Raw genomic sequence first — 27,459 nt, forward strand, 5'->3', positions numbered from 1 at the left:
GGGATCGGTGTATTCGATTACCCTCGTGTAACGAATAAGTCTCCTCAAGATTGGATATGCAATAGTGGAGAAGCTAGGAATGCGAGATAGAGCAGTGAGCGGAATTCTGTATGAATTTATTTCTCGGCGGAAAGATATAGATATGAACGCATGCAGAATGCTACGAGGAGGCCAACAGAGAGATACAAACGATCAGGAGAAGCGCTAACCTCGAAGAAAACTTTAAATTAATAGCTACCTAGTCAATATCCATTATAAAATAGTAAAGAACAATGAAATCGATAAATTTGGGATCGTATCGGATTTCCTTGAATAGCGTGGATTTTTCATCGCTTGAAAATCTGTCCCTGGAGGGGGTGAAACGTATCGAGGCGAAAGGGAAAATTAAATTCTGATTTACGAGGGATTCGAGGGAGGACGGAAGGGATTGGCGCGATGGACGTGGGCGCAAGCGCGCAGTTTCTCTCGTTGCCGAAAAAAGGAAGGAGAGCAAATAATATAACGGCGAACGCGCAGGTGCAGCCGCGAGACTAGATGATAATAATACGGGTTAGGTCTACCCGCATGGGCCGCGAGAAAGGTGCAACTTGCATCGAGAGAGACGCGACTCGCATTGTTCCCTTTAACGTGCCGCGTGTACACTCGAACCTGCGGCTTTCCCTCGTTTCGATTAACTCGGCTGATAAAAGACTTCTCCTCTTTCGTTCTCCGTCTAGTCGTCGAAGGGTACGACGTTCGATGCTTGAAAAGTCCTTTCTCTCAACCCTTCAGTGCACGCGAAGCTACGCAAAGTATTACAATAGTACTTTGTCTTCATTCTGTTTTCATAGTGTAAACAAACGTACAGTTACGCGACATTCGCGTCGGAAACGTATAGAAGGTTGACTTGTCGATGCTTTATCTACTAGAAGTCTATTTACAGTAATTGCAGTATTTATCTATAGGGAGCCCATTAACTGCGTTTTTGGTTGTTTGCTTACAATGCTCAATTTAAGGAAACAGACAAGGCTGTACTGATATAATCGATTATATTCCAAGTTGTAAACGTACGATTTGAGCAACCTTCGCAAAGGTTATCGAACTTGATCGATGAGAAAATGACGGACAGGTTTGAGGAATTGTAAATTCTTTTGCGTCGATGAAATTTGAGGGACACTCGAATCTTTTGACCAAGTTTATTGCTTTCTTGTTAAGTCTGAGGAATATATTGGATTAGAGTGTGCCCCACCGGAAAACGAAGAAGTAAACAAATGTTCTTCCGTACCCCAGCAAGAGCGATATAAAGTACTAATAAAAATTATGCAAGTTTTTGTCCCAAGGGAAGGGTTCGATGGCGTTGTAAACGTGTAATTTCTGAACCATAAAATTTATAGCTGTACTCCTGCGCCTCAGAATTAAGAACAGGGTGGTCCGTAAGTTTGGTGACGTCATTTTTGGATCCTTCTATACAAACACAATAGTTATTGCTAGACAGTAGTTGTTGGTAGTACACTTACGGAAGATAAGGAATGCAAATATTCTACTAACCTCTAATTGTTACTGTTACCGAACTGTCCGTCAATTTGTTTGATCTATGCACATATTTGTCGTATTGTTCCTACAATATTAACAAGAACATAAGCTGTTCATGCAAATTTGTACACAGGATGACCACTGCGCGTTACGTAATTGTGTACATTCACAATTACAGGGAGGATTAGATGGAACCTTCTGCTCCAATATTTTCCTGAAGATCAAAACTAACGGGGATAGACTTTTTACCGTTAAATAAAATAAATGCGTGCAATACGACCTCGTCTAAATAAGAAATAAAACAATCCGAATTCCCCTATCAAGGCACGAATCAAAGCTTATACGAACAACTGTTCAGTAAAATCCCCCTTGGAAATAAAAATTATTTTACACTGTTTTTATTCATCGGCTACACCAATAAAATTCAATTCGTCGTTGCCTCGTGAATGGTAGTACTCAAGTTCAGATTCAAAGCGTTCGGGGCCCCAACGGTTGCCAGTTTTGCGAACCGATACCAATTGCGCTGGGAACCCAAGCGATAATGCGTCGGTTATCATCGCTTCTATCTTTACGTATAGCCGATCGACGAATTACACCGCGTTTACACGGGCGTTCGAGGCGAAATACAACGTTGTTACGCGGACTTTACAGATTAAATAGAGAAAAGCAATAAGCTTAATTGCGCCACGGAATCGTCTAAACGCGCCCGGTTCGCCGGGCGTCTAAATAATTCTACGTGGCGCGCGAATGCTTTACGATTGCGTCGCCGAGACCCGTCGCGCGAGGTACAATAAATATTTTACGCAGGATCATTTCCACGGAAACGCGAGTAACGATAATTGGAGTTTATAGCCTACTTGCGTAAATTTATAATACTGCCCGATCGCGGCAACAACGCGGAGACGAATCGTAAAATCCACGATTACTGATTAGGCAGTTAATATATTTACAGCCACCGGATGAGGGAGGGGGGCACCAGTAGTAAATTTCGCTTGTTCGGTACGGTTTTCTCTTCGTGGGTCCGTTTACGTCTTCTTTTTCTTTTATCTTCTCCGCTGTGAACGTTATTGCGCGTTAAACCGCCGGGTGGGATTTCATTTTTTCCCTCGAAACGAAATTATGATTATCGTTCTCCGATTGAAGGAAAAAAGGGAAACCCTCCGCGAAAAAGGCTTGTTGTAAACTCTTTTATGAAGTCTCGCTCATGACGCGCCTGATTAACGCGAAAAAACTCGATGATCGCGTTAAGCTCTGCCGATTAATGCGAACGACTCCCGTGGGAGCGTGTAGCGTGCATGCTAACCAACGTCGATTAAATTTTCCGGCATTTTCAAGGTTGCCCATTAATGAGATTCCCGCGCTGGCGTGCACGGTGCATTTTATGGACCCGCAGACGGGGAATGCTGGAATTGTGGTGGAAATTGTACGGAAAACGAGTCGACGAAAGACGTAAACGGTGATGATATAAATTAGTCCGCCAGAGTGACGGAGAAAAAAGTGCAAAATGTTTAATTATATAGTTTAAAATTGTCGTAAAACTGTTGCTTGTCAGTCTTCGGATCGACACAGACACTGCAAAATATTTGTTCAGGATTGCTAAGAAAACGAAGCCAAGAGGAATTATTAGGTTGTCCGAAAAGTTTCTTTCGCTTTATTAATAAGAAATACATGCACAATAGTTTATGTTTTATGTTACATTACTAAATTGTGCACGATTCATTTTGTTCTATTACTGTTACAACATGAATATCTATGAAATTAGATTGTCTATTTATATAAACACGACCACATAAAATAATTGAGTCCAACACGCGAAAGAAACTTTCGGGACAACCTAATATATCGATGTGTCACGTGTTCGAACCTAGACTGCACCGTTAATGACTACCAACCTAATCTTGTACCTCATCCCACCAAATGTATTGAATTAGGAAACTTTCGAAACTCCATTATTTTACCGCCGAGAGCTGCATTCGTTACGGAAGATATACACCGAGAATCGTCCTCTTTTGGCGATTCAGTTTCAATGGAAAACTGGGAAGTTGCAAAAATAATAGAATTGTCAGCAGATATTCCAGTGATTTACGTTTCCATGGTTGGCAATAAAAAGATTATTGAAAATGAGTAATGGGGCGCGGAGGGAGGAAGAGAGAGTAGCGGCTAGAAGGGAGTTCGTAGCGCCGATAGAAGCAGACGGTGACGAGGACTCTGTAGAGTCGCCTTTTGTATCCGTCGAGCGTTGTATAGGGGCGAGCAAGGTGTTAACATAGATCCAGCTAATATGATGTTAATGATATGCGCGCACCTGTGAAACACGTCGCATAAACGGTACATTTACGGGTTGGATACGTCTATACACATAACTCAGGTTACAAGTCACGCGCGTAATGGTATTAGGGGAGAGTTGCCTAATGTCCGAAGCTCGCTTACAGAGTGCACTAAAAGACGTCGAATTTATTATTATTGTCTTGTTCGTGAATATTTTCTGGAAACATTTAAAACGATCAGGTACAATTTATATAAATCCATTTCTATGTACCTGTATTCTATCGTAAGGGGTTGATACGTCATTATCGAGCATTAGAGCAACCAGAAAGGTCTCGATCACTGTGACGATAATAAGGAATACATAAAAAGAAAGACTGAAACTTACACAAAACATATGTAAACAAATACTGGGAATACCAATGAGAAAGAATAACGCCATGTTAAAAATGGAATGTAAATTAAAATGAAAATTTGTGTTCGACAAGTAACGGGTAAACGTTTGACCGTCTCGTATTCGTATTCGTGATCCGAAACGTTTATTCAGATAAGAGTGTTGCCCATCTGCGGACCAGTGGGGAACGTTTCTGGTACAAGGAGACCACGGGTCGGGAATTCGTTCGTTACGCGTAATGAGAAGCAACGATTGGCCAGGGCTCGTTATGTTCACCAAGAACGCATCGATCGCGATGCTTCCGTTATTTGTCAGCGGTGGCGGAACACGTCGAACTGGTCGACTTTCGACGCGGGAACATCTGTTCGCCGATTTTACATACGCGCGCGCGTAACGACGCTAATTACTTTTTCGTTTGGCGAATAATTAGTACAAAGTTATTACAGCCACTTGTTCTTGATGTGCTTATTCACGGGTGAACGATGATCGCGCATTAATTGAGCTTTAAACGAAAACGGTACGCATGCCCGGTGTTTCCTCGTTAGGCGCGCCCTGGGTAAAAAATACTTTTGACTAATGATGATCGCTAGACCGAAGGATTTTACGTGTACGTGGCGTATGAAAAACACGCGGTGAACTTATCCAGTATGTACGCACTTAGACAGAATGAAATAGTAATATTGCAACATTAATTTGGAATATACATTCCGCATACATTGCGCATTCGTCTTCCAGATTAGCATACGTCACGAGCGGATAAAATCCACGGGCTAATCGTTACAGCTGACAGTTAAAGGAGAGGACGAGTTAAATAGGTATTTGTGCTCGGCTATGTCTGCGTATGTATTTCTTCGGTTCTTCGTTTAGAATTATTATATTCAGAGTTGTTTCATAAAAGAGATAACGTGATTCTATCTGAAAAATTAAGTAACCGTGAAACAAGATAGCGCGAAATACTTGTATTTCAAATAAGATTATTTCACAAGTGCCCAGGTCTGTTGCACCGATTACATATTAGTTTATCTTTTTTAGTTATTTGACGTATTTATGGCGAAAATTGTTCACAAAGTAGACACGATATAAAAGAAGAACAAGATAGATACATATTGAAGTACTAGCGCTAAGACCCTGCAATAAAAACCTTTCTTATCTAATTATTGCGGGCTAATGTTGCTGGAAATACTTATCCTGCTTATTTAATAATGAATTTCCGCTTGTTTACTTGTTAATGTGTATCAGGTATAGGTATAGCAAAATCTCCCTGCGCGAGCGTAACGAGAACCGCTTGTACGGTGGACGATGGACGTCTCGAATTCGTTCGGAGAAATCACGCTCGTGCAATGGAAAGGTACTCCGTGGGTCTAGCACAGTGGTGCCCATCGTTTGGCCCTTTCATCGAAAAGTGTCATTAGCGATTTTATAAAATACAATTCAGGTAAAATTGACCAGCTTTTCAAGAATTTTTTAAAATTTATTTACTCTTGACTTCTATCAAGTCAGCAAAAAATTACCTCAACGAATAAATAAATATTCCGCCAATATATTGTGTATTTCAAATATATTTGACATTTTCTTAGATGAAAATAAAGTATATCATTTACCGACACAAAACTTGATCAGCAGAAAATATTATTTTATTGCATTTGGTTTAACTTTAAAGAAGATTGGACACCACTGGCTCAGAGCAACGTCATTTGACCACACGAAACGCTGAATTTACAATCATCGGCTCTCGTCACGTCTGCGACGAGCTCTCGATTTCGGTATCGACAGTCGAACATCTGTCCTAGCGGACTTGTAGCGAAGAGTAACAGCAATAACGCTGGAACGGTGCAACGAGCGCATCGACTGGTCGTGCAATTACGGCCCTGGACACGGAAGCGCCTCGATATCTCCGTAATATCGGTTTTCAGGATCGTGGCCTACGTTCTCCTCGTGTCTCCCTCTCCATCTACCTCTTCGTTCTTTGCTCTTCGCCTCTCGTTTTCCCTACCTTCTCCAATATCTTTTTGTTTACCGTTCTCGAACACCGTCGCCGACGAGCACTCAATTCCAAGGGCAGAAAAGGGTTTTCTGAGTCACTTCAACGAAACTTTACTCTACTTGGTTGGAACGAAGTCTTCTTGGACTTTCCAGGGCTGGTTCTTTATTTGTCAAAATGACTTCACGATAAGAGCTCCATGCTTCGTCCTATCGTTCTTCAGGTTACGGAATCGCGTGCTCGAGGTAGAAAAAATATTCTGTGATAGGACGTTGAGACCAGTGAAACGAAAGTAGTAGTAGGTCGATGCTTCCTGACTTAATTTAAAAGAACACAACTGTATTGACTATTATTTAGAGTTACTGATATAGAGTGATCGATATATGAGAATCCACAGCACCCTTGACTCAATTCATGTTCTCACAACGTAATAAAAACTCGAGATAGTCGAAAGGAAATTAAGTTAGAGTCACGATTAGGGATAAAACTTCGTATTACGATAAAATCGGTAGGGTGAGGTGGAATATATTCGAGCAATACCGCGATATTCCACAATACGGCGATGCAATTTTTATGCAACTGCACCGAAGCGGATATTTTTCATTCCAGTGGTTTGGGTTGGCCAGGTATACGGAAGCTGGCGGTAACGAATCGCTGGAGGAATTTAATTGCAGTTTATTAGGCGTTTACCTGTGCCCCGCCATGAGCATCGACACGATTTAAATGAAACTCTCCGCGTATCCCCCCGATGCGCGGCCAGGTATAATGATACACAGAAGTGCGGCCTGGATACGCGATTACGGAGCAAAATTATTACTTTGTTGAGGCTGTGCTCCGATCGGTTACAATAATGCTCGCCGAGATATCACAGAGTTACGTTTCATGCTACTCGCGGCGTATCGCATAACGATGGAGCGCTGCCAGGCGAATTTCGAGGTTCGTTCGCTCGGTTAACTCGCGTTATTATAGCGTAGTTACATGGTTACACTTTGTTATTACCCGGTGTGTTTAACCGACATCAGCGGAGATTCGGTGGAAGCACGAATTCGGCTTGGCTCAAGATGATTGACGGAATCGGCAATTACGCCACCGGATTCTCGCACGTATTTCGCTTACCAGGCCGTCCTGTTGCACCGAGATTAGGGTACTCACACACGATCGATAGTATCTCTTCGGGGCACACGGTTCAAAGGAAAATGAAACTCAACGCACGAGGAGAACAGCGTTGACAAATTTATGGTGCTTTTTAGTTGTTTCACATTTAGCTGATCGAATGAAAAACTGTAAACCAAATTGACGATACTTTGTATTCTTGAACGGTGTAAATACACGATAGCGTTGACTTTATGTGGGTACCTTAACGCGCGCACCGCGGAAACCGGTTGGCTCGACGTTCTTCAAGGAGGTGTTCTGATTTGGAATGCTGAAAAATTACAAAAGAGTTTTTTTTTCAGTATGCATTTTTAAATATAATAATTTCCTTTGAAATTGAGCTGGTATTAAGACAGAAAGTCTGACAAGCGAAACGATGCGTTATCGTGCTCCAAAAGTTTCTTGCTAGTAACCTGCGCCAAAATGAAGACAAAAATTGTTACATATTTTAAACGAACAGAATAGTAATAAGCATGGCACTTCGGATACTTTCTGAAATTATAATCGAAAACATTTTTTGACCGATTACCATTTTGTACGTATTGGAGTCTAATACATACGGAATAACAACAATATTGTCGACTTACTTGCCAGAAATATTGCAAAATACGAAAATGTTGAAAATGATCCAGTATAAACAACCTTCCAAAATAAATATCACACTTAGGAGAGTTGGTGGATTCTCGTACGATTTGGTATTTCACGAGTGGTTATTTTGACACCTTTGCTAAAATCACTTTGGCAGCCTTGGGCCGCGGTTCGCCAGGAATGTCGTTTGTGAGAAAAACGATCGATATGCATATAGCTGAAGATTGAATTTCATTCGGGGACAGACGAGAGTCGGTCGAATTTTGCTTTCACACCATGCGCGAAGTTCGATCCCTCGACTCGATATTTCTATCACATTAGCAGGCATGGAACGTTCTGTATCTGCTATTATAATCACACCGCGCGATGCACTCATAGTGCAAACAACTCACTAGAATTTTTAAACGTGCGTCCATAAAAATATTTATGTTTAATTACAATGTTTACCGTTTTTGCCATATTTCCTAACGACTTCTCTCGATTCCTCAAGTTCGGATTCGTTAATTAACTCTCCGAGATGCACGATTTAAAATACAAAATGAAAATCACGATTCCATCGGTTATTCAGCTTAGAAATTAATATAAAACATCAAATAACATGTTCTTTCTCAGTTAAAAAATAATTTACTTACTCACACTAAATATAAATGAAAAATTCCATCATGGATAAGAGGGTAAGCAAAGATGGGGCAGTTATTACCCCAGCTAACCCTAAGAAGCTACGATATCGAGGCCTTCCAACCTGGTTCATGGTTGATTCTAATCAAGGCTACTGCTATCTTATCTTGGTATCAACTGTACATCCATTGTTTAATTTTGCACAGCCTCGCGGTCCGGTTATTTCCCAGCCAGACATATTTTCTCATAACCGGCGTTTCACGTCGGCTTTTAGAGGTTAAACCGGAGGAGGAGCATACATGCGCTAGGGGAACCAGTATGAGGAGGTGGGAGTGATGCATCGCGGGTAGAGGGGATGGAAAGTGTTGGTTCCCGTTTGTCTTTCACGGTATGAATAAAATCGCGCCACGTAGTAAATAAAGCGGTAGCGTTCCTTTCGGTGGATTTTCGGGGGAACGGGGGTCGCGAAATTCCTCGTAAAAATTTACTCGACCGGTAAGAAACGTTTCGGCGAGATGCGTAAAAATACCTCTAGTCCCGTCACTCGTACCGTTAACGTTCACGCCTTCTTAACGTCAAGTTATCGCCGCTTTAACGGAGTCTTTAGGGCTTCAAATAGATCCCGGCGGCCCACCGACCGCCATCCTTTTTCATCTAAGACGTTTTTAAGGCCTACGCTCACGAAAACTTCTCCAGTGATTCCCCTTGGCGCCGTTACCCGGAGGTAATTAACGTTAAATTGTTGCCGTCATTACTATGCGATATTTCACTGCCACATCTGGTGTTGCGTCGTTGCTCGCGAAGTCACGGACCGAAATCGTGACTCTTATATTTTCAATGTCACCGCGGTGCCTCTTTTCCCATTGTCGCGACCCTGTTCATTGTGCCGAAGGAGTTGAACAAATCGGATGTCGCGATTCCGAGGGGTTATTATTAAGAATTCGCGGTGGAAAGGATTTTCTGAACGGTAGGTATACATTTTTTTTTTTTTAATTTTGCAAATCAGTGTTACATTTTTTATTTCTCCAAACTTTACGATGAAATAGAAATGTATACATTTCAGCGAGACGATATACAACATATTTCGATAACATATGAAATTTATAAGATAAATGTATATACTCTTCCATATGTTTTTTAAATTTATATTACACCGAATTCTTTTTGTAGACCACTTGAATTAAGACCGAACCGTCTAGACTTCGGAAAAATAAAAATTCAACTCCGATATTCTAAATTAAAAAAAGAAGTACGTATACCGCTCTGAAAGTATAAATAGAAGTCTGATGAAAATCACGGTTTCCTTTGAGCTTATTCTCGCGAAACTAAATTATACCCTGCAAACAAACAAAGAAGACGTATGTGAATGCCTCGATAGAACAACGTTGTATGTTTAAGAATATATATGTTAGAATAAATATCGCAAATGAAACGCGAGGAAAGCTTCTGATTTCGAATCGTCTCGAACCATTGACGCCTGTAAAATTTCATACAATAAACTACATACATTATTACACGATAACGTACATTATGTTGAAACGTAATCGAAAGAAAAACAAACCATTTTTGTTATTTCTAGATAGATAAATTTTTACGATAAAATAGTACGAATTTTAATGAAGAGTATTTTTCTGTCGCTCTAATATCAGTTGATTGCGACGATAAAATATTCATTAATTAGACTATCTAGGTAAACTTACTCTTGAAATATATTAACAAAAGTATTATGGGTTACTATATCCCACCAATTTTCAGTAGATTTACATCAGAAACAAAATAAATTCCCTCTCAAGGGTTTATACTCTGTTTCGAACTCGGCGGTGTGACCACGGTAGCGGCACTGTATTCTAAACTTACTCGACGGACAATGTCCAAACATAGTTAACGGTTAGGTAATCGATTCTAATGTCATCAAACCACCATTCAGACGTGCGTGAATTTCGGTGAACAGAATGTGCGTAAGATCTATTTAAAACGCATATGCTTATCGAACTCCGGTGTGTGAGATAAGAAATATATTCTACTCGATAGATATTAGATATCAAGAAAGACGTCACACGTCTGCACGTTCGATTAGAATCTGTTCTTGGCAAATAGATACTTCGAGGCGACCAAAATTCTGAATGTAAAACTTCCAAGAGACCTTTTTTAAAATTTGCTTGTAACTCTGGCCGTTTGGAAGTAAAAAGCTCCCGATATATTAAACAAAAATATTATTCCTTGTGTTACAAGTATTATTTTAGGTATAGAAAATTTTTTAGGCATAGATATTATTACGCTTCATTTCGGTACTCATAGTTGAACTAATCGTCAAGGTTTATCTATCAGATTCTGCCCGAGATATGACACTATTAATCGTTCGAACATCAATTACTCGACTTGTTATTAGTACATCGTCAGAACAACTTGTTGGTACAGATTATTCGATCTATCAATAGTGTCACACGTAAGGAAGAATCTTAAACGTGTCTATCAGTTGCAAGCCGTGTGAAAATCTGCGGATCCAACTCGGCAGCGGAAACACTTCCGCCATTCGATGACTAAAAGTGCAACTTAGAAGCTAGGAAACATGTTAAATTCATTCTTCTTGGAAACAAAGAAGAATTCAGAAAATACCATTGCTCCTTTACTCCTAAACGAATTAAAAAATGACCAAGTTCTGGAAAATTACGAGAATTAGTTTAACTCCTGTTCCCGTGTCAGAATGGTTAGACCTTAGCAGATCTCGATAATATTCCCAGTTTGCGAGAGAATGTCCATCGCGTTAGTTGGTCCCAGATCTGCTAGAGGCGGCAAACAACGTTTTGCTGGGATGAAAAACCGTGGTCTTAACCCTGATTATTTGCGGGACAAACTGTGGGCACGTGACGACGCGTTATTAAGGTTCGATTGAGTGGCTCGGCACCGCGAGAGTCATCGTAACGGTTAATTTGTCGCGAAAAAGAAGAGCTGCCAGGGTCTTGGTCCGTAATGCCGTTGTCATACAAGATCTCGTTTGACGGGGGACGAAGAGGGCGTACGACGGGCTCCCGTACTCCCTATGTGCCCGGGATTTCAGCGACGAGAAAAAGACACATGGGTTAGGTGGAAGGAGCGACAGGAAGGAGTCGCCGAGGAACGGGAGGGAGAGGTTAGGTCTAAAGAAGTCGAGAACAGAGACTGTCCATTCGTATCTCCGGGTCCGCCATCTTTTTTCCGTGCGAATTGCGCGCGCGTATTGCGCTCCCGTCGTCCTTTCGCTATGTTAGGGCACATTTGCCACGCTCCCTATCTCGTAGCCACGATATCCTTAAAAAGATTACTTTGACGTGCTAACTGCCGCCCTATAAGCCACTCCTCCGTGCGAACATTTGTTTTTGTTATCTTTTCAAACAGAAATTATTTTACGGTAATTCGTATTAAACGTACAGTTCATGAATTTGCGAGGAGATTTTTTTCATCTGAATTACGAGGAGTTCTTGGCTTCAAACATCTAACGTAGGAGGAAATGAATAATTTCTGTTTCAGAAATGGTAGAGTACATTTGAAATTCACACGATTAATCAAAATTCATAAATTAATGTCCGAATTGAAGAATGAGTAACAGGATTCGAAGAAGTTAGACGTTTTCGCGTGAAAATATCAAGTTTTCTTAGTTAACTTTCCAGGGATTTTATTTTTAGTTATCGAGCTTAGATGTCGCACGCTAACCGTACCTTTCTTTGTTCGTTTACAGAGAAGCATTCTCGTCGTATAAAACGTCATTATTGCATAACATTATACACTTGACATATTATCACATTCATTTATCTTATCACCATACTATACGGCAATACACTTCTTGTAAGCGCATGTACGTAATTAAGAAAGTTAATCTGTTCGTTAAACATTTCAACCGTAAAATAGGGATGATAATAAGTACCCCTTCAATTAAAATGGCAATAAAAAATTTTTGTTATTGATAACATATTAATGAATAGAAAACTTGAAGAAAGCATGCTTAGATTTTGAAAAGAGAATCTATATTATTGATTAGCCGAACCATACGTAGCACTACGTAGCCGAGGCAGTGCAAACGTGGTCAAACTTATCTCCCGACGCGATCTTTCGCGCGATACGAACAGGTCAAAGTTAATTTCACGACGGAATCGAATTCGCGTATCGTGTAAACGCGCGAGATCTCGTTGCACGTTCTAACATTGCGTGCGAGCGGTCTAGAAGTCACATTGTCAAGTTTCTCCGGTTACTTTGCACGAGACGCCGATAACTCGCGATCAGACCGCTGTTTCGCTCAACTCGAACACGTGTAATCCTGTTTACCGAGAGAACCCTTCAAACACCTCGCGAGTCCTGTTCTCGAAGGACTCTACCTCCGATTTTTCCTCCTTCCATGGCTAGCCATTATGTTTTCCTGGATTTTCGTATCTCAATCGGGGAATCCCCGTTTGAAAATTCTCGAGATGGATGCGAAACAATGTTCTTATCGAGATGCAAATTACGGTATAATTATCATCCAATCTTATGCATTGCAAAGGAGTTTATTCTTCGGTTTTCTTACCAATGAAATCATAATAAACAGCACCAGTACATTTTTATGTATACGATAAATTATATGGCGCGTTCGATGACCCAGTTTTCCCCGAACGAGTCATCGCGGTATTTCCGAGTGTTTTACGTCGAAATCCGTGGAAGCGATTATTCCAGCGAATCGTTATTAATCACATTAATGAGTAATTTCGCAATCGTCTGTAGAAAGTTGAAGAGGCTACCGAGTTTCGTTTATCACTTTTGATATTGGGATTGTTTTGCAGGTGTCCGGCACGATCGTCTATATGATGTAATTGCGGTCGTAAGTGCGCGTTTCCCCAGCCTTCGCGAACTCGTCTGCCGATCGATCGATACAGCGAATATTAAAGTTCGATTTCGCGATAAGACAAAAGTCAGATAAGGTTCATCGATGATTGGAAATTAGTCGCGGTTGTTTAACGGACAAATACGAATGTATCGACAATTTATGGACGTGTTCCCGAGGAGTTATCGAGCGGTGGCTACTCGGCGAGCTCACTCGGTGTATCGAACGTGGAATCGATACATTGTAAATTCACTGCCATAACGAATGAAGGGTTAAGGCACTTACGTCGAAATTACACGTTCGTACCGGTAAATTATTCCTCATCATCGGCATCGGAAAGAAGTGGCTACGTTCTCTTTACACCTGCGTCACGCACTGCTATCAGATCATCGATAAACCATACTTAACGTTTTCCACGAAATGGTCTCCTTAATTCGCGTATACTCGTCGAACGTATCCATTCGGGCCTTGAGCACCCTCCAATTAAAATCTTCGTATGCCACTTTTGCATCAAGATTTGAATTTTATTTCTTAATTTGCTCGCGTTTTCTTCCTTATGCACGCATAGGCGGACCCGAAAGATTCGCGAACGAAACGAAAGGGGGAAGTTTGCTGGAAAACCATGTATTACGTTGTTCTTCGCCGTGCAAATAAGGTTTGGTAATCTCAGTTTGGTGTTTTTAATGGTTACATTTGCTGAGTTTACGGTTAATCGGAGGAGAATTTATGAAAAGACTCGGTTGGTCGTCGAAAAGATTCTGCTCCATTTTTGGTCTTGATACTGTTACAACTTTCCGAGTTCGCGTTATGTTTCGTTTTGGCTTTCTCTAAAATTAGGCATTCCTGGTGAAAGGGGGTAATTATACTCGCTGAATAATTGTAAGAGGTAAGCTGCAAATACGGAATCGACTTATTAAAATTATACTAGCCTCGAGCCAAACATCCTCGAGGCGATCCTGGACAACATTCGCACTTTCCATCGAGATGTCACCGAGTCGGTTGTAGAATCCTTAATTAAATCGACACACGTATACCGTAATCGTTCCCCAGGGTACCGTTTCTGTGTTTCCACGGGGCGAAACGAGTCCCCGTCCAGTTCGAGGCTCGTTCCTGCTCCAAGAGGACCCGATGCAAAAATAGACCCAGAAAAAACCAGGCCCTGGCCTCGGAAGGGAACGAGGTAAACCGAACTTTCGTGAACAAAGAGCCAAGGGACTCGGGAGGTGGTGGAACACCTCGAGGCCGTGACACACGCGTGCCTGTGTATCCCCGTGCACGCACATACTCTTCCACCGTTGGATGCTTTCTCGCCTCCGTCCCTCGTTCGTCGCTCCAGGAACGTTCCGGGTCCTCCAGTCGCGTCTGGAGCCATTCACGCCCTGCTGGGTTTCCCATCGGAACCTTTTAAAAGCCCACTTTCACCCCCGCGGCATCAACCACCGCCGCGAAAACCCAACGAATCCTGGCCTGCAGGAAGACTCCTCTCGGCGTAGTCCCTTATTCCTCGGTTACCTTTCACGTCTTCCACCCTTGGGCCAACCCCATTCGCCTCGTCGACGATTCGGCGACGCTCGCGCTCGCAAATCAACGCGAGGCTTCTTCCTAACCATGTTCCGATATATGGTGCGGAGACTTTTCCTGGATCCGAAGGACGTTTCGCGTCTACGTCCGAATTCAAGGCGTGTTCTGATTTGAGGGGTCTTCGGTAGGGGTTGTCCTGAGCTCGAGGATACGTGGATCTTTGGATATGTCTGAAAAGTTTTATGCTTATAGAGGACGAATATGCATCGCTTCTAGAGCAGAAGAATATTTTTATTTTAAAGACGATTTCCATTCAAGGTACAGCGGCGTCTGTGATTTTTCATCTTTCCTCGAACTGAATATAAATTTTATATTCTGAAGACTATCTAGCCGATATTAATCAGTACAGTGTGGTAGTAAAGGCAACCAGAACAAAATGGCGAACCTTACAAACTGCTCTTGGAAAGTACTGCCAACTTTAATATGTTATGATGCCGTTGCTTTCTCGATATAGAGAACTCTTTCCCCTCCCCCGATTAATAATTCGAACAACGACTGTAAATTAAAACTCGCGTACGAACGGGCGCGTGATTCAAGTCCTCGCTCATCTAATTTCACGGCGGGACGCTATTTAGGTGTTGGCGGCGATAAATTAGCAGGCGAAATTTGTAGCTGGCCCGGCAGAGGCGTCGAAATATCTTACGACTATTTAGCGCGACGTGGAATCCCGTTTTTCGTAAACACGTCGACGCCGCCGAAAGATACGGACGTGTTGTAAAATAAAAAAAAAAAGACGAGAGTAGAGAAAATAAAACGAAATTGTGGCGACACAGCTTCTATTTTTCTATTCTCTTTTTCCGTTGGTCGTGCTCGTTTTGCCAGACGCCGAAAACAAAGCGCCGCGGGAAAATCGTGCGCGAGAATAACGCATTTCGTTGATCCTATTTATCACGTTTTCCGTGGGCGTCCCGGTTCGGTCGATTTCGACACGATCTACGAATAGAAAGGCAGTAAGCCGCGCTAACCGTTTTCCTTTCCACGTGCTCCTTTTCTCCCTTTTATCGGCGCCATGTGATGGTAATCAGAGATGGACAGTGGTTATTGTTACGTTTATATCCAATTTGAAATCAAATTGCAGGCTGTGCCGCGAGCATGTATATTTAAATACATTAAGACGCTTCGATCACGCTTCTAGACCCTTCTAAATGGTATATTACTATCGGCTTCGTAATGCTTAAAGTTATAATAAACGATACTCTATCTCAACTAGAGTCCGATGATCAGGTCAAATTTTAGTAAAACTCACATCCCCACTTTTCGTTACTTAAAATACCACGAAAGCAGGTTAGTCAGCATTTCGAGGGACCACCATGCAGTTTCTGTTATCTACGTTTTTCAATCGTCACGCACAATTGCCCGATTAAAAATTATATTTATATAATCGGCAATCGTGGATCAATAATGTCAGAGCCGATCGTGTCCGATTAATCATTACTCGTTAACCGTGTCAGATTGAAAACTACATTATTGTAATCTGGGATCGTGAATCGGTAAATCGCGATCTTTCGGAGCTAATAGTGCCCGATTATTCGTTAATCGCGTTTGATTATTTCGCAATCACGTTGACGGATTGCATTGCGCCCAACGCTGGCAGGAATGCGCGGGAAGAGCTTCATCACCGCTGCGATACAGCGCTAGTTTCTCTCGCTCTCACCCACGTGGTTGGTAGCTTCTCTCGAAATAACTCCCCTGCCGTATTAATTACCAGGATTCATTTCATCCTCATTTACCGCGAGCTAATTTACCGCGGAGAAGCCTGCGGGATATATGTGCGTAACCCCTCCATTCGTGGGCTCTCTTCCGCGACGTAGACGACCGTGGACTTTGAGAGGGCTGGCTTCGTCGAGCGATTAATCGCGGGATCGCCATGGAGTTCACCGGTTAGGATCAGAATCAAAGGATCTGGGAATAATAGAAACCCATTGGAAATGATTTATCGGCTGGAAATTCTCTCGTTTTTCGTGAACTGCGCATTTCGAAGCACAATTCGTGTTACTCTGGGCTACCAAGTGTCGCACTTTAGCATCTTTGTCATCTAAAATTAAAATACTTAATCTTGAAACTAAAGGGATAAATATGCGAGTAAGAAATGAAGTGGAAAACCGAATAAAATGTTCGGGATACCGAGTGATAATTAAACATGGCAACTGTTGATCAGATTCACCAAAAAATATAATTACTCGGTTAAAACGTTTTTCTTTTTTGGTGCAGTTAACTGCGAGTAACTTTTAAGGCGATCTCTACCGCGTCGATAGCTGAAACTTGCAGGGGAACCCGTCGAAGAGACGCTGGGAACTGGGATTATTATGTAAACCGTGACAAGTCTTGTAATTAAGACTCATTGACTTGTTTATTATCGATCGAGTTGACTTCGTTCTCAAAGACTGTTTATTTATTTATATCGTTTTTTTCTGTTTTATATCGGTGCGCATAAGCTATCGCGGTTGATGGGAAAGACGGTCTTTTTCTGTTGTTTTCCAGTTGTACATTGCAGGAATTATTAAGTTTAATTAAGCAATTAATGTCTCGTTCTCCTTGCGTGGTAATGATTTCATTTCCTTAGACGCGCATATACGAGTTGTTTGATTGCGTAGACACGATGTTAGCTGGTTCATTAATTACCAATATTTTTGCCAACTAGTATCTCGAACAAGATGGATCGATCTCGTCATCGGGATACTGCTGGTAAAAATATTCGTTCGTATAGGTAACGTCCAGCAGTCATTCATTGCTCGTTGACCATGCGACAAATCTATCAGCGTTCTACTGTTTCGAACAACAAACTTTGCCCACAAAATTCCAAAGATAATTGGTGCAACACGATAGGATGTAGATTTGATGTAAATAAAATGGTGCAGTTTGTTACGAGTGGCAATAACGCGTAAATGAACTGTTAAAAATCGCTTCCTCGTCGTTGGCAATTAATTTACGTTGAGCCGTACCGACGTCGGCCGCGAGTAACGTAATGATCCTTTGTTAGAAGGCGCATTTTTCCCCTGTGTTCGACTTGTAGCAATTACGGCGCGAAAACGCGTATAGTACACGACAAGACATTTGCAGTCGTTCGGAGCCGGCGCTGGTCGTTTCGCGTGTTGGAAGTTTTTTGCCCCGATAGCGGTGACAAATGGGCGTGTTTTGACGAGGAACGTTTTAGGCGGTTCGAGAGACGCTCGTTTACTCCATCATTAACATATAACGAGTTCAATTTCCGAGCGATACAGGGCGAGCACCGTCGGTTCATGAAAGCGCAAACACGGTTCGCTGATATATGAACACGTTGGCAGCAATTTGACTTCCACAGCGACTCGGCGCAGCGATAAATTTCCGTTTAATTTATTCGCTCGGTCTGTGGAAAGTACTGAACGATATCGACGATATTATTCCAACGTCATTACAGGAAATTATGTGATGATTATTGCTATCGATGCCTAGTGAGCGTGCGAGGCTACGCTTAGTGTTTAGAGTGTTTTCACCTGGTCCGTGGTGAAAAATGTAATTAACCGATACGTCACGACGTCGCGCCACTTTATTAAAAAAATAATCATCCTTCGAATCGAGCAGTATTTTCATTGAAGCAAAAGTTGACTTCGTTTTCTTATAACAAGTAAAAAATATGACGAGCGGTTTTTAATTTCTGCTTCGATAAAAAATGCGGAACTGATTTCAGTTTCCTCTAGTTGCTCCCTACTTAGGAGGAAGCTTTTAAGGAAATTAATTGTGAAGCCTCGTTTGTTATTTAATAACGAGAGATATTCCTGCGTCTTTTCGATTATCGCCCATTAAAGTAACACGAAATTGCTATCGAGTTATCGAGCGCGCATTTATAATCGGATTCATTGCGATAAGCGAGCCACCGGCTACTTTTGAAATTACCGTCATTATCGCCATTAACCCGTGAAGCTGAAATTATTTTTTTTTAAACTCGTTTCCTGGTCACTCGTTATTCATTCGCCGGTGCATTCCGCTTGCTTCAATAATGAATGATGTAAATTAAGTTACATAAAAAGGAAGCTTAAATGACAGGACAGAGTGGACATGACGGGTTTCGAGTAAAAATTAATTTGATTTACTTAGTCATCACGAAGGGCAATTCTTGTGGATTGGAAAAAATATTCTTGGTTGTAGGAGCAACAATGTTACGATGTTTCGTCACGACTGGAAACAAGCAAATGTACTAAGAATATATTACGTGATATATCCATCTGGTATTTTATTAGTACGATAAAAATATTTTTATTCTGCATTGCAATTCATTAATAGAGTACGTATTATTAAGTCAGAATATTCAAGGTATCCCGATAAAACTTACGAGTACGATTGAATATTATTACATGAAGTGCCTCTGAAACCAGTTGTTCAGAGAGAATTAAGTGGGATTTGCTATCAAATTTATCAAACGTCTCTTTAATATACGTTAAATTAAATTTATTATTTGTCTCATTGGCAGTTTCATTATACTATCACTTAAGACTTCATCGACAAGATCTAAGTTGATTTTATCTTCGTTAAATGTTTCGTTAAGTGTAACGTTATCAAATGCTTCGTTGAAAATCAGTGGCGTGTTACCTTCGTAATAGGAGATCCGTCGAATTATGATAATATGAAATATGTGGGTACGGTAGTAATTACTAGTGATTTACTTGTTTATTTTAAAACATAAGAATTTAGATTTATTTGTCATACGTTGAGTAGTTTAACGTTAATGACACGTGCCACCTAGAATCCCTCACGTTAGCAGATACGTTTATGCAATAGCTCTGGGAAAACGTACAATCGTAGCTGACATATTACTTTTACTGGAGTTAATTAACTGCAGTTTTGCATTGCTTGACATTTCGCGATAAATTTAATCCTATACGCCAATTAGACATGCGAGACTTTCCTCATTTTATACTCCACATCAAACACCATCGTACGCCACTAGATAAATATAATGTCATCAACCGGTTATTTACTTGTTTGCGTTATGAAACTATATAGGAACCAAGTTTTATTCGATCTGTTTTACTACTCTTTCAGGCTATTCGTAATATCAATAATATTTGCCTGATTGAGTTATGCTATCGTGTCGCAACATCTGTTTCTTGAGGTGTACTATATTTTTACGAGGATACATATCCTCCTAAATTCATAACAGATAAATTTCTATCTATTAGATAGTAAAAATGTTGCCCTTCAATTTGCATTTTGTTAGATTCGCATCGAACAATTCCACGTTGAGTGTTTGGGTTCGCTGATTCCAAATCTGCATTCGAAAATTGAAAATAAGGAGGCAGGTTCCTTCGAGGTTACATTTATTGCCTATCTATCGTTTCCTTTTCTTTTTAATGATTTTTTAATTATGTTCGCCGAATGTATCTAACGTAAATTGATAAATTTTCAGCTGCTGGTGAGCGGGGGACAGCCGACGACGGCGACGTCGCCGGCGATGTCGTCTGGTGGGGCCCTGAGCCCCGGGGCGCTGTCACCGTCGTCGACGGCGACGACGACAGGCGCCGCGGCGGCAAGCGGAGGAGCGAGCACCCCCGTGGGCGGCACTACGGGCCCTGGTTGCTGTGAAAACGGCAGGCCCATGATGACGGATCCTGTGACCGGGCAGACGGTTTGCAGCTGTCAGTACGACAGCGCCGCGAGGCTCGCTTTGGGTGCATACCCGAGGCTAGCACCCACGGCGACCTCCTACTCCTCTTACCCCACACCGACGCCGTCCACCACTGACCAGGGTCCCTACCCCAGCATCAGCATGGACAGCTCAGCGTTCTACCCTCCTCTGGTGAGTCTATTTTCTCGATTTACTCCAGTTGCCGCGGAAGGTCGCCGGTAATTGTTCGTCCACGGCAATCGACGACTTTTTCGCGCTTTACTTGGGATGAATTATTCATGGACGATAAGTTATTGGTTTTACTGCCTGCTGAAGCGTTCCGTGACGTTGCAGTGTCGACGCGGGATCGAAATTAAAATGTGCGAATTTTTTGTGACCGCGGTAAATGATCTCGTATTGTTGATTAAACTTCGCCGCATCTGAATATTACGCAAATGAAAGATATGCATACCTCGTAACATCACACGTATACGAAACATGTAAGGTTTCTCACAGGTGACGATATCGCTTCATCTCGACTCTGAAAGCGACGCCTGACACAGATTGTCGGTCTAGAGATTTCGCAACGATTTCCTTTAATTGTAGTTAATGCCACGTTGGCTATTTATATTAATTGGTTTCGCGTATCGACTTGACCCTTGATCGATCAATTTTTTATCCCGAGATGGTGGAAGTTAAGACTTTGCAATTATAAGTTCTAACTTTGACGATTCATCTTCGTTTCACGTAAACAAGTTAGGCAAAGATCGTCTCTTCTATTCGCTTGTATGTAATCGATTTCCGTGTACGGCACGCGTTATTTCAGTTTTAATCAAAAACGCGAAGTAACGAGGAAATATTACGGAGAAACATAATTCCTCAATTTGTATAGACACGATTAAACCGTCTCAGAGTATGCAGATGCATTCATTTAAATAACCTAATTAGACAGCTGGTGTAAATATCCTAGAAGAACAACTATTTCAGTCAATACCTGATAACTCATAATTAACATACGATTTGAATAAATTAATTCTTTGGTAGTTTTTATCATACTTCATAAATACAGATAGAATGATTTAAATAAAGAGATAATTGTGGATATTACAAGGCATTTGAGCAAATAGATGAAAATTAAAAGAGAAATATAAAAAACGGGATGGAAAAGATTTATACATATTCTACGCCTAGTATGAAGATACTCGAACCTCTTCTCGAAAATGCTCCTGAGCTTTTTCCTTCAAATATTCCCTATAAGCAGCTCTCGATGGCTTGTTTACATAATATTCTTTGCTGAACGTCGCTCGTATATCATCTTGGCACCTTTGGGGCGGGGAACTCCGTGCCACCCCCTTGCGGGAGTCGACGCTCGAAACAATAAATTACGCAAATTACACGTCCCACGACTAATCGGAAGAGTTACGACTCGGCCGTATTTATAAATGCAATCATTAAACGGTTTATTAGCTCGGGCTCAAACGAGACGGACGTCACGAGGCGAGTATTAGTGGTCCCGCGACACGCTTTGTAACGTTTCACGTGTAAAATATGCGCCGGGCTATCCGTGCCTCAGATTGATTGGCTCGTCGAGTTAGGCGTGCCGGACGATTATTGCTCGCACGGCCTGAACCCAAGACGGATTAGCGGCTGCTCTTGCCACGAATTAGCTTGGAATCCCGAGGATGGCAGCCTCGGGACGTCTTCGATTCTCGCGATCGCCTCTACTCGCGCGAATATCTTTGCATAGCGATGGGACTAACACAGCAGCCAATCAAATTATAATTAAAATTCGAAGGTATACTCGAGGATTCGGGGAAAAGTAAACTTCATTTAGGATGAAATAGATGAATAACTTATCTTTTTATTTTATACTGGAAATTTTAAACTCTGGCGTTCGAAAAACTAGTCCTTTAACCAGCTCTCTTGATTCACCTCCAATTTTGAGCGTTGCAAGAACGATCATTCTTGGTTATCTTCTCACCTATGAAGCCATGCGCATACAACACTAAACTAAAAGTTGGACAGTTTCTTTAACTCATCCAACCCCCAAAGAGTAAACGAGTACGCCGTTGGATTGGTCCCGTCGCTATCCATGCGTCTCCTGGCGTGTTCGCAGCCTCCTCGGCGTCGCGCAACCAGCGTCGAATTATTCACGGCCGGCTGTCGGCGAAGCGGAGCGATAATCTCGTTTAAGTTTCGGTTCGCGGAAGACGCGTCGTCTCGCTACCTCTAACGAGGACTAGATGATGGATTCGCGGTTATATTTCAGGCCAAGAGAATCTCGCGAGTTCTCTGACGTCGGGAATCTTGCGAAACGCGCGTTTCTCGTGCAAAGACACCGTTTATTCCGCTCGTCCTCGTTCGCTTGGTACCACAACGGAAAGAAACGACTATTAATAAGTCCTGGATAGAGAGAAGCGGCTCTAGCACTCGACCACTCGACCGTCCTCGAGCTGTTCGCGCTGTTTGGCGACGGGACGCGGAGATCTCGCGTGTCACTGCACGGGAAGTGTCGACGCGGGTAATTAAGTTACCGCGGACATTGAAATTGCATCGAACGGTATCGCGTGCTGGCTGCTGGACTAGCCGTTGGGTTAAGAACCGTGGATGATCGCTGGCACAGAACGGCATTGAACAATCGAGATCACGGTAGTATGAGTTCTCTAAGTTTTAAGCCTCTGGTTTTACTCGTATATTTCAATAAGCATATCATTTTGTTACGAATGAAACGCTCTGGGTTATAACACTTTTATCAACGAGACGTTTCTACCATAAAAGTATTTTTGTTTCATTTTTCGAGGTTTTTCATGACTCTTCTTTCACGCTCTTTTTTCACTTGGTCCTTAAGCATGAATACTGCGTGTCCGTTACACGAAATAGTGAGCCGTTCCAAGATAGCACGGCGGTCTTGCTTGACCGACATACGAGGCCAGAATCGTGCACGCGGTGGGATACGTTGCCTAATCGTGGATACGTCGACGATACGCTGATAAAGTCGGTTGGCGTAGACATATAGAAATAGAAGCTCGATCGTATCGCGGTTTCGGCCAATTTATATCTGCACTCGAGCGTGGATACTCACCACCGGGAGGTAGAAACGGTAAAAAGCTCGCTTGGAAAACACACACTTCGCCAGATGTTTCGAGCCACTTGAAGTTATTTCGACCGACGCACGGAGAAACGGTGACAGAATGAATGAAAGAACGAGAGAGAGAGAGACAGAGAGATCTGATAATTAAATTCTGCATTTATTCCCCTCCCGAAGTTTTCCTTTCTTTGCAAGCTCTCGTGTGTCCGCTGCGAACGCTAAGTGCATTAATCCTGACCGAAGTGAAAGGTCAGTTCGAAACGCCACGTTCGAACACGATACAGACTCGGGCCGTTTTTATCGAGCCGAGCACGCGTTTCCTGCACCGTTTCGTTTCACGTGAAATGGATTACACACAGTTATTGCCGGTTCCACAAAATGCATCGGTCTAGAGATAATCGCGAGCGCGTTATTATTGCCCTGGATCTCGATACGAGAATTGGATCTGCCTCCTCGAGGCAGGAAGCAGGCCCAATTAAAATTGAATTTATCGGTGTAATTACACTAATTGGTAGTTTTTCGGCGATCTATCTCCGCGCCCCTCTGAAACGGCTCGGGTCGGACTGGATCAAACGTAGCCAAGATGCTTACCCTTCTGCGAGACTAATGCTCTCGCTGTCGATGAAAAACATCTACCAAGATCCTAATCCGATGGTCTGGGTTTGGCCAAGAGACTAGACGAAGAGCGAGATAAAAATCACAAACACTTCATTCTTTCAAGCTGCGTTAGGAAATCCACAATGTCATGTGAGATACTCGAGGGTTCGAGAGCAGGTATTTCCGTAACAAATCTCTGGCTTCTTATCACGAACAGTTTGCTGCGACGCGATTCAATTAACGGGACAGCCGTTAATAAATAGGACGAGGTAATATCGCACAACAGATATATATCGGTGTCCATGTTTGCCTCGTTTATGACGAATTTTCAACGTCCACCCCGACGCGCGAGTAAATCGCCACGGACCAATCGGCGCGTGACTGCCGATAACGAAGTCCCGATTGGCCAAAATTATACACCAGTCCGACAAATGAACGGGCTGGGTGATATCCCTGATAACGAGCCGTTCTATCACCCCTGGATGAGTCACTCTGTTCGCGACACTTGAATTTCTCTTTGTGTTTTTCGGCTGACAGGGCCGAGATTGTTCGTCGTCGATTCTCGAGTAGAAAGTTATCGTTTCCATCGATCGTTCGATAATGCGATAGTTTTTTTTTTTTCGGGACACGTTGTTTGTCCGCATCGCCTACGAATGATCGACGGGCTTTTGATGTCGCCGCGCAATCAGTCGATCATGAACGGATAACGTCCGATAGTGGAATTTTTTATCTCCCCTCATTGTCTCTGATAATTACGCACTCGAGAATTGCCAGTGAGAAATTTCCTGAAAAATTGGAAGGGCAGTCTTTCCGAGAACGACAAGTCGATTTTGTAGAGATCGATAACAGTTCGCTGAAAAATTCAAATCAACCAGTAACATTGCATCCATGTCAAAATTTTAAATACCTAGAACTGGTTTGCATGGAGCTGGTTTCTTTGAAAACTGGTCAGCTCCATTTTCAGCCAAGGTTCCTTCTAATTAAAAGAAACTTTCTTAATTTCCTGAAACACCTTCATCTTCAGAGATGACATTCTTCTTTCCCAGGCTTCGCTTCCTCCAACTTCCTTCAACTACCTCCAGTACGGAACGTCCATAATGTTGGACGCCGTGTATCGATTCAACGAATTAATTTAGATTGGCGTTTTATCGTTCCGAGGACGGCGTACCGCGAACGAGAACGGAAGGAATGCAGATTTAATACTCGATTTAATTTCAGTTATTTCACAGTTCGTTTCACGGGCAAACAGCGTATTCCATGCTGATGTTTAATTGCTCTTCGGACATTTTGCGACACGTGGTACGCGTATTATGTCAGCATATCTTGATAGCGTCATTCATAATTTGCTGCGTTCCTCGGTTACAGCCGATTAAACGCGATGAAAATGTTGTCGATCGCTGCTTAGACTCGACGTAAAAATTCCAAGAACTTCAATTTTTCGAAACGTTTCACTACCACGCTTGGTAACAAAAAAAAAAGAACGTAATTTCTACAAATAGGTAGTCGCTGGAAGTGATAAACGATGGAGGTTAATTAGGGATAGCTTGTAATAGAGCTGTTGCCTCGCCCACTCCATGTAGCATAACCGGTGTGTACACTGTGAATTTTTTGCCCCCTTTAGTTCTTTGTATCTTATTATGTTATGGTGCAACAAAGATGTAGAGTGAAAAGGAAACGATCGTGATCGATGTTCTTCAAACTCTTATTATGTTGACTTGTACGATCAATGGCGAGAGAAATGTGAACATTGCATTACCATTACAACAATCTTAGTATGTAACGTTCCATTAATATCTACACGTTGACTCCCCTTCCGAACATCTTTATCAATAAACGAATGTACACTATGCTACTGAAAATTGAACACGCAAAATTGTGACCAAACTAAAATTTCATGGAAAAAGTAAACTCTCCTACGTTAAAATTTATCTAAAAGAAAAGAGAAGACTTTAATATTCCACGGAGAGAGCCGCGAGTGCCCGCCGGTTCGCATGACTCCAACGGTAGGAAAGAGACGAAACATTCCGATCCGCGATATCGCGAAATGCGTTAGTTTACGGCCCATTGATAAGCGTAACACACGTAGCTCTCTTAATCGCGGAGCGTTTACGCTCTTATAATTGGCAGTTACGCGCGGCTCGCATGCGATACAATGTGCCCTGCACGCTCCGGTTCGAACGTAACGCGCTACGCTCGCTCGGCTTAATGTATGTAAACGCGTCGCTGGTAAATACGCCCGCGTCGCAGCCCGCCCGATCTTTATTTTCCAAGAGGATCGTTCTGCCGTCTGGCTTGAGCCTCGGTAATGCTCGTTGCGCACGCCGGCTGGCATCCTGCGCATAAACACGCTGGCAAACGTGAAATATTAAACGCACCCCAGGATATTCGGAGTCGTTGTTTGGCGAAGCTCTCTCGCGTACCTGAACGGTTACACCAGTGATTCCTAACCGCTACGTCATGAATGTTTCACGATGGATATCATGGATTTTTATTCTTCGTTGGTCTTAAAATTATTACGATAACGAAAGCAGGGTTTGACCACCCATCGCGCTTGCAGTTCCTACACTCGCGATACACTCCGAAAAGATCCTTCTTAGGATTTTTTTGAAATTTTATCCGATAGCAAGTTTGTCTCGAAACGGAGATACAGTTGCGCAGATACCTTTTCTGGGGATCGATTCTTCGTGTAATTATGAATTGAAAAGTTCTCGTTTATTATAATCGAGATAAAACAACAAAATGAAAAAGCCTACAAGTCTTATTTAAATTTCCATCGAGTCCCCGAGAGAAAAAGCGTGTGTGCTTCGCTTGATCAGCTAATCGGCGTTCCGCAACCGCGCACGGTCCGTTCCGCGCGTCGAATTTACCGCAGCCGTCCTTGATGAGCGAGGTGCGACGCGAAAAATTCCTGGTCGGTCCCCTATCCCGATGCTAGTTGGCGTTATTAGCCGACCCCGTGGTTGACCGATCGACACTCGTGGAATGCCATTTGTCGTGAGACGATGCGTCGAACGTCATGGCTTTTGCACCTTTATCGCAATAAATTGCAGCCGGTCAGTACTTCGTGGAATTTCAGCGGCGTCGTGCAATTTCGTGCACGCGACGCCTCCGCGGAGGCAGCGCGACGCCGAACCACCCTGGAATGTCATAAGCGAACGGTCAGCGGGAATTTTGAGAATTTTGACGAGTTCGCTATCTCGACCCCCGATATTTATCTCTAGCACAGGGATGGGCACGTTCTATTGGAATAATAGCGGGTGAATAGATTAGG

At 42.5% G+C, this 27,459-nt stretch overlaps 1 protein-coding gene across 3 annotated transcripts in view; it reads left to right on the plus strand.

Annotated features, from left to right (window-relative positions):
* LOC128894503 (homeobox protein caupolican-like) overlaps positions 1–27,459 on the plus strand; it is a 100,434-nt gene that overhangs the window by 32,104 nt on the left and 40,871 nt on the right. Inside the window, exons 1-2 of one of the 3 annotated variants that reach the window (XM_054156266.1) lie at positions 17,678–17,762; positions 20,306–20,695. In XM_054156266.1, the coding sequence (XP_054012241.1) occupies positions 20,351–20,695 (345 nt within the window). In that variant the 5' untranslated portion in view covers positions 17,678–17,762; positions 20,306–20,350. Of the gene's footprint in view, positions 1–17,677; positions 17,763–19,957; positions 20,012–20,305; positions 20,696–27,459 lie in introns of those variants that run through there. The other 2 variants (XM_054156264.1, XM_054156263.1) reach the window with 2 other exon arrangements.

The sequence above is a fragment of the Hylaeus anthracinus genome, unplaced genomic scaffold, assembly GCF_026225885.1.
Source record: "Hylaeus anthracinus isolate JK02 unplaced genomic scaffold, UHH_iyHylAnth1.0_haploid 4, whole genome shotgun sequence".
Lineage (NCBI taxonomy): Eukaryota > Metazoa > Arthropoda > Insecta > Hymenoptera > Colletidae > Hylaeus > Hylaeus anthracinus.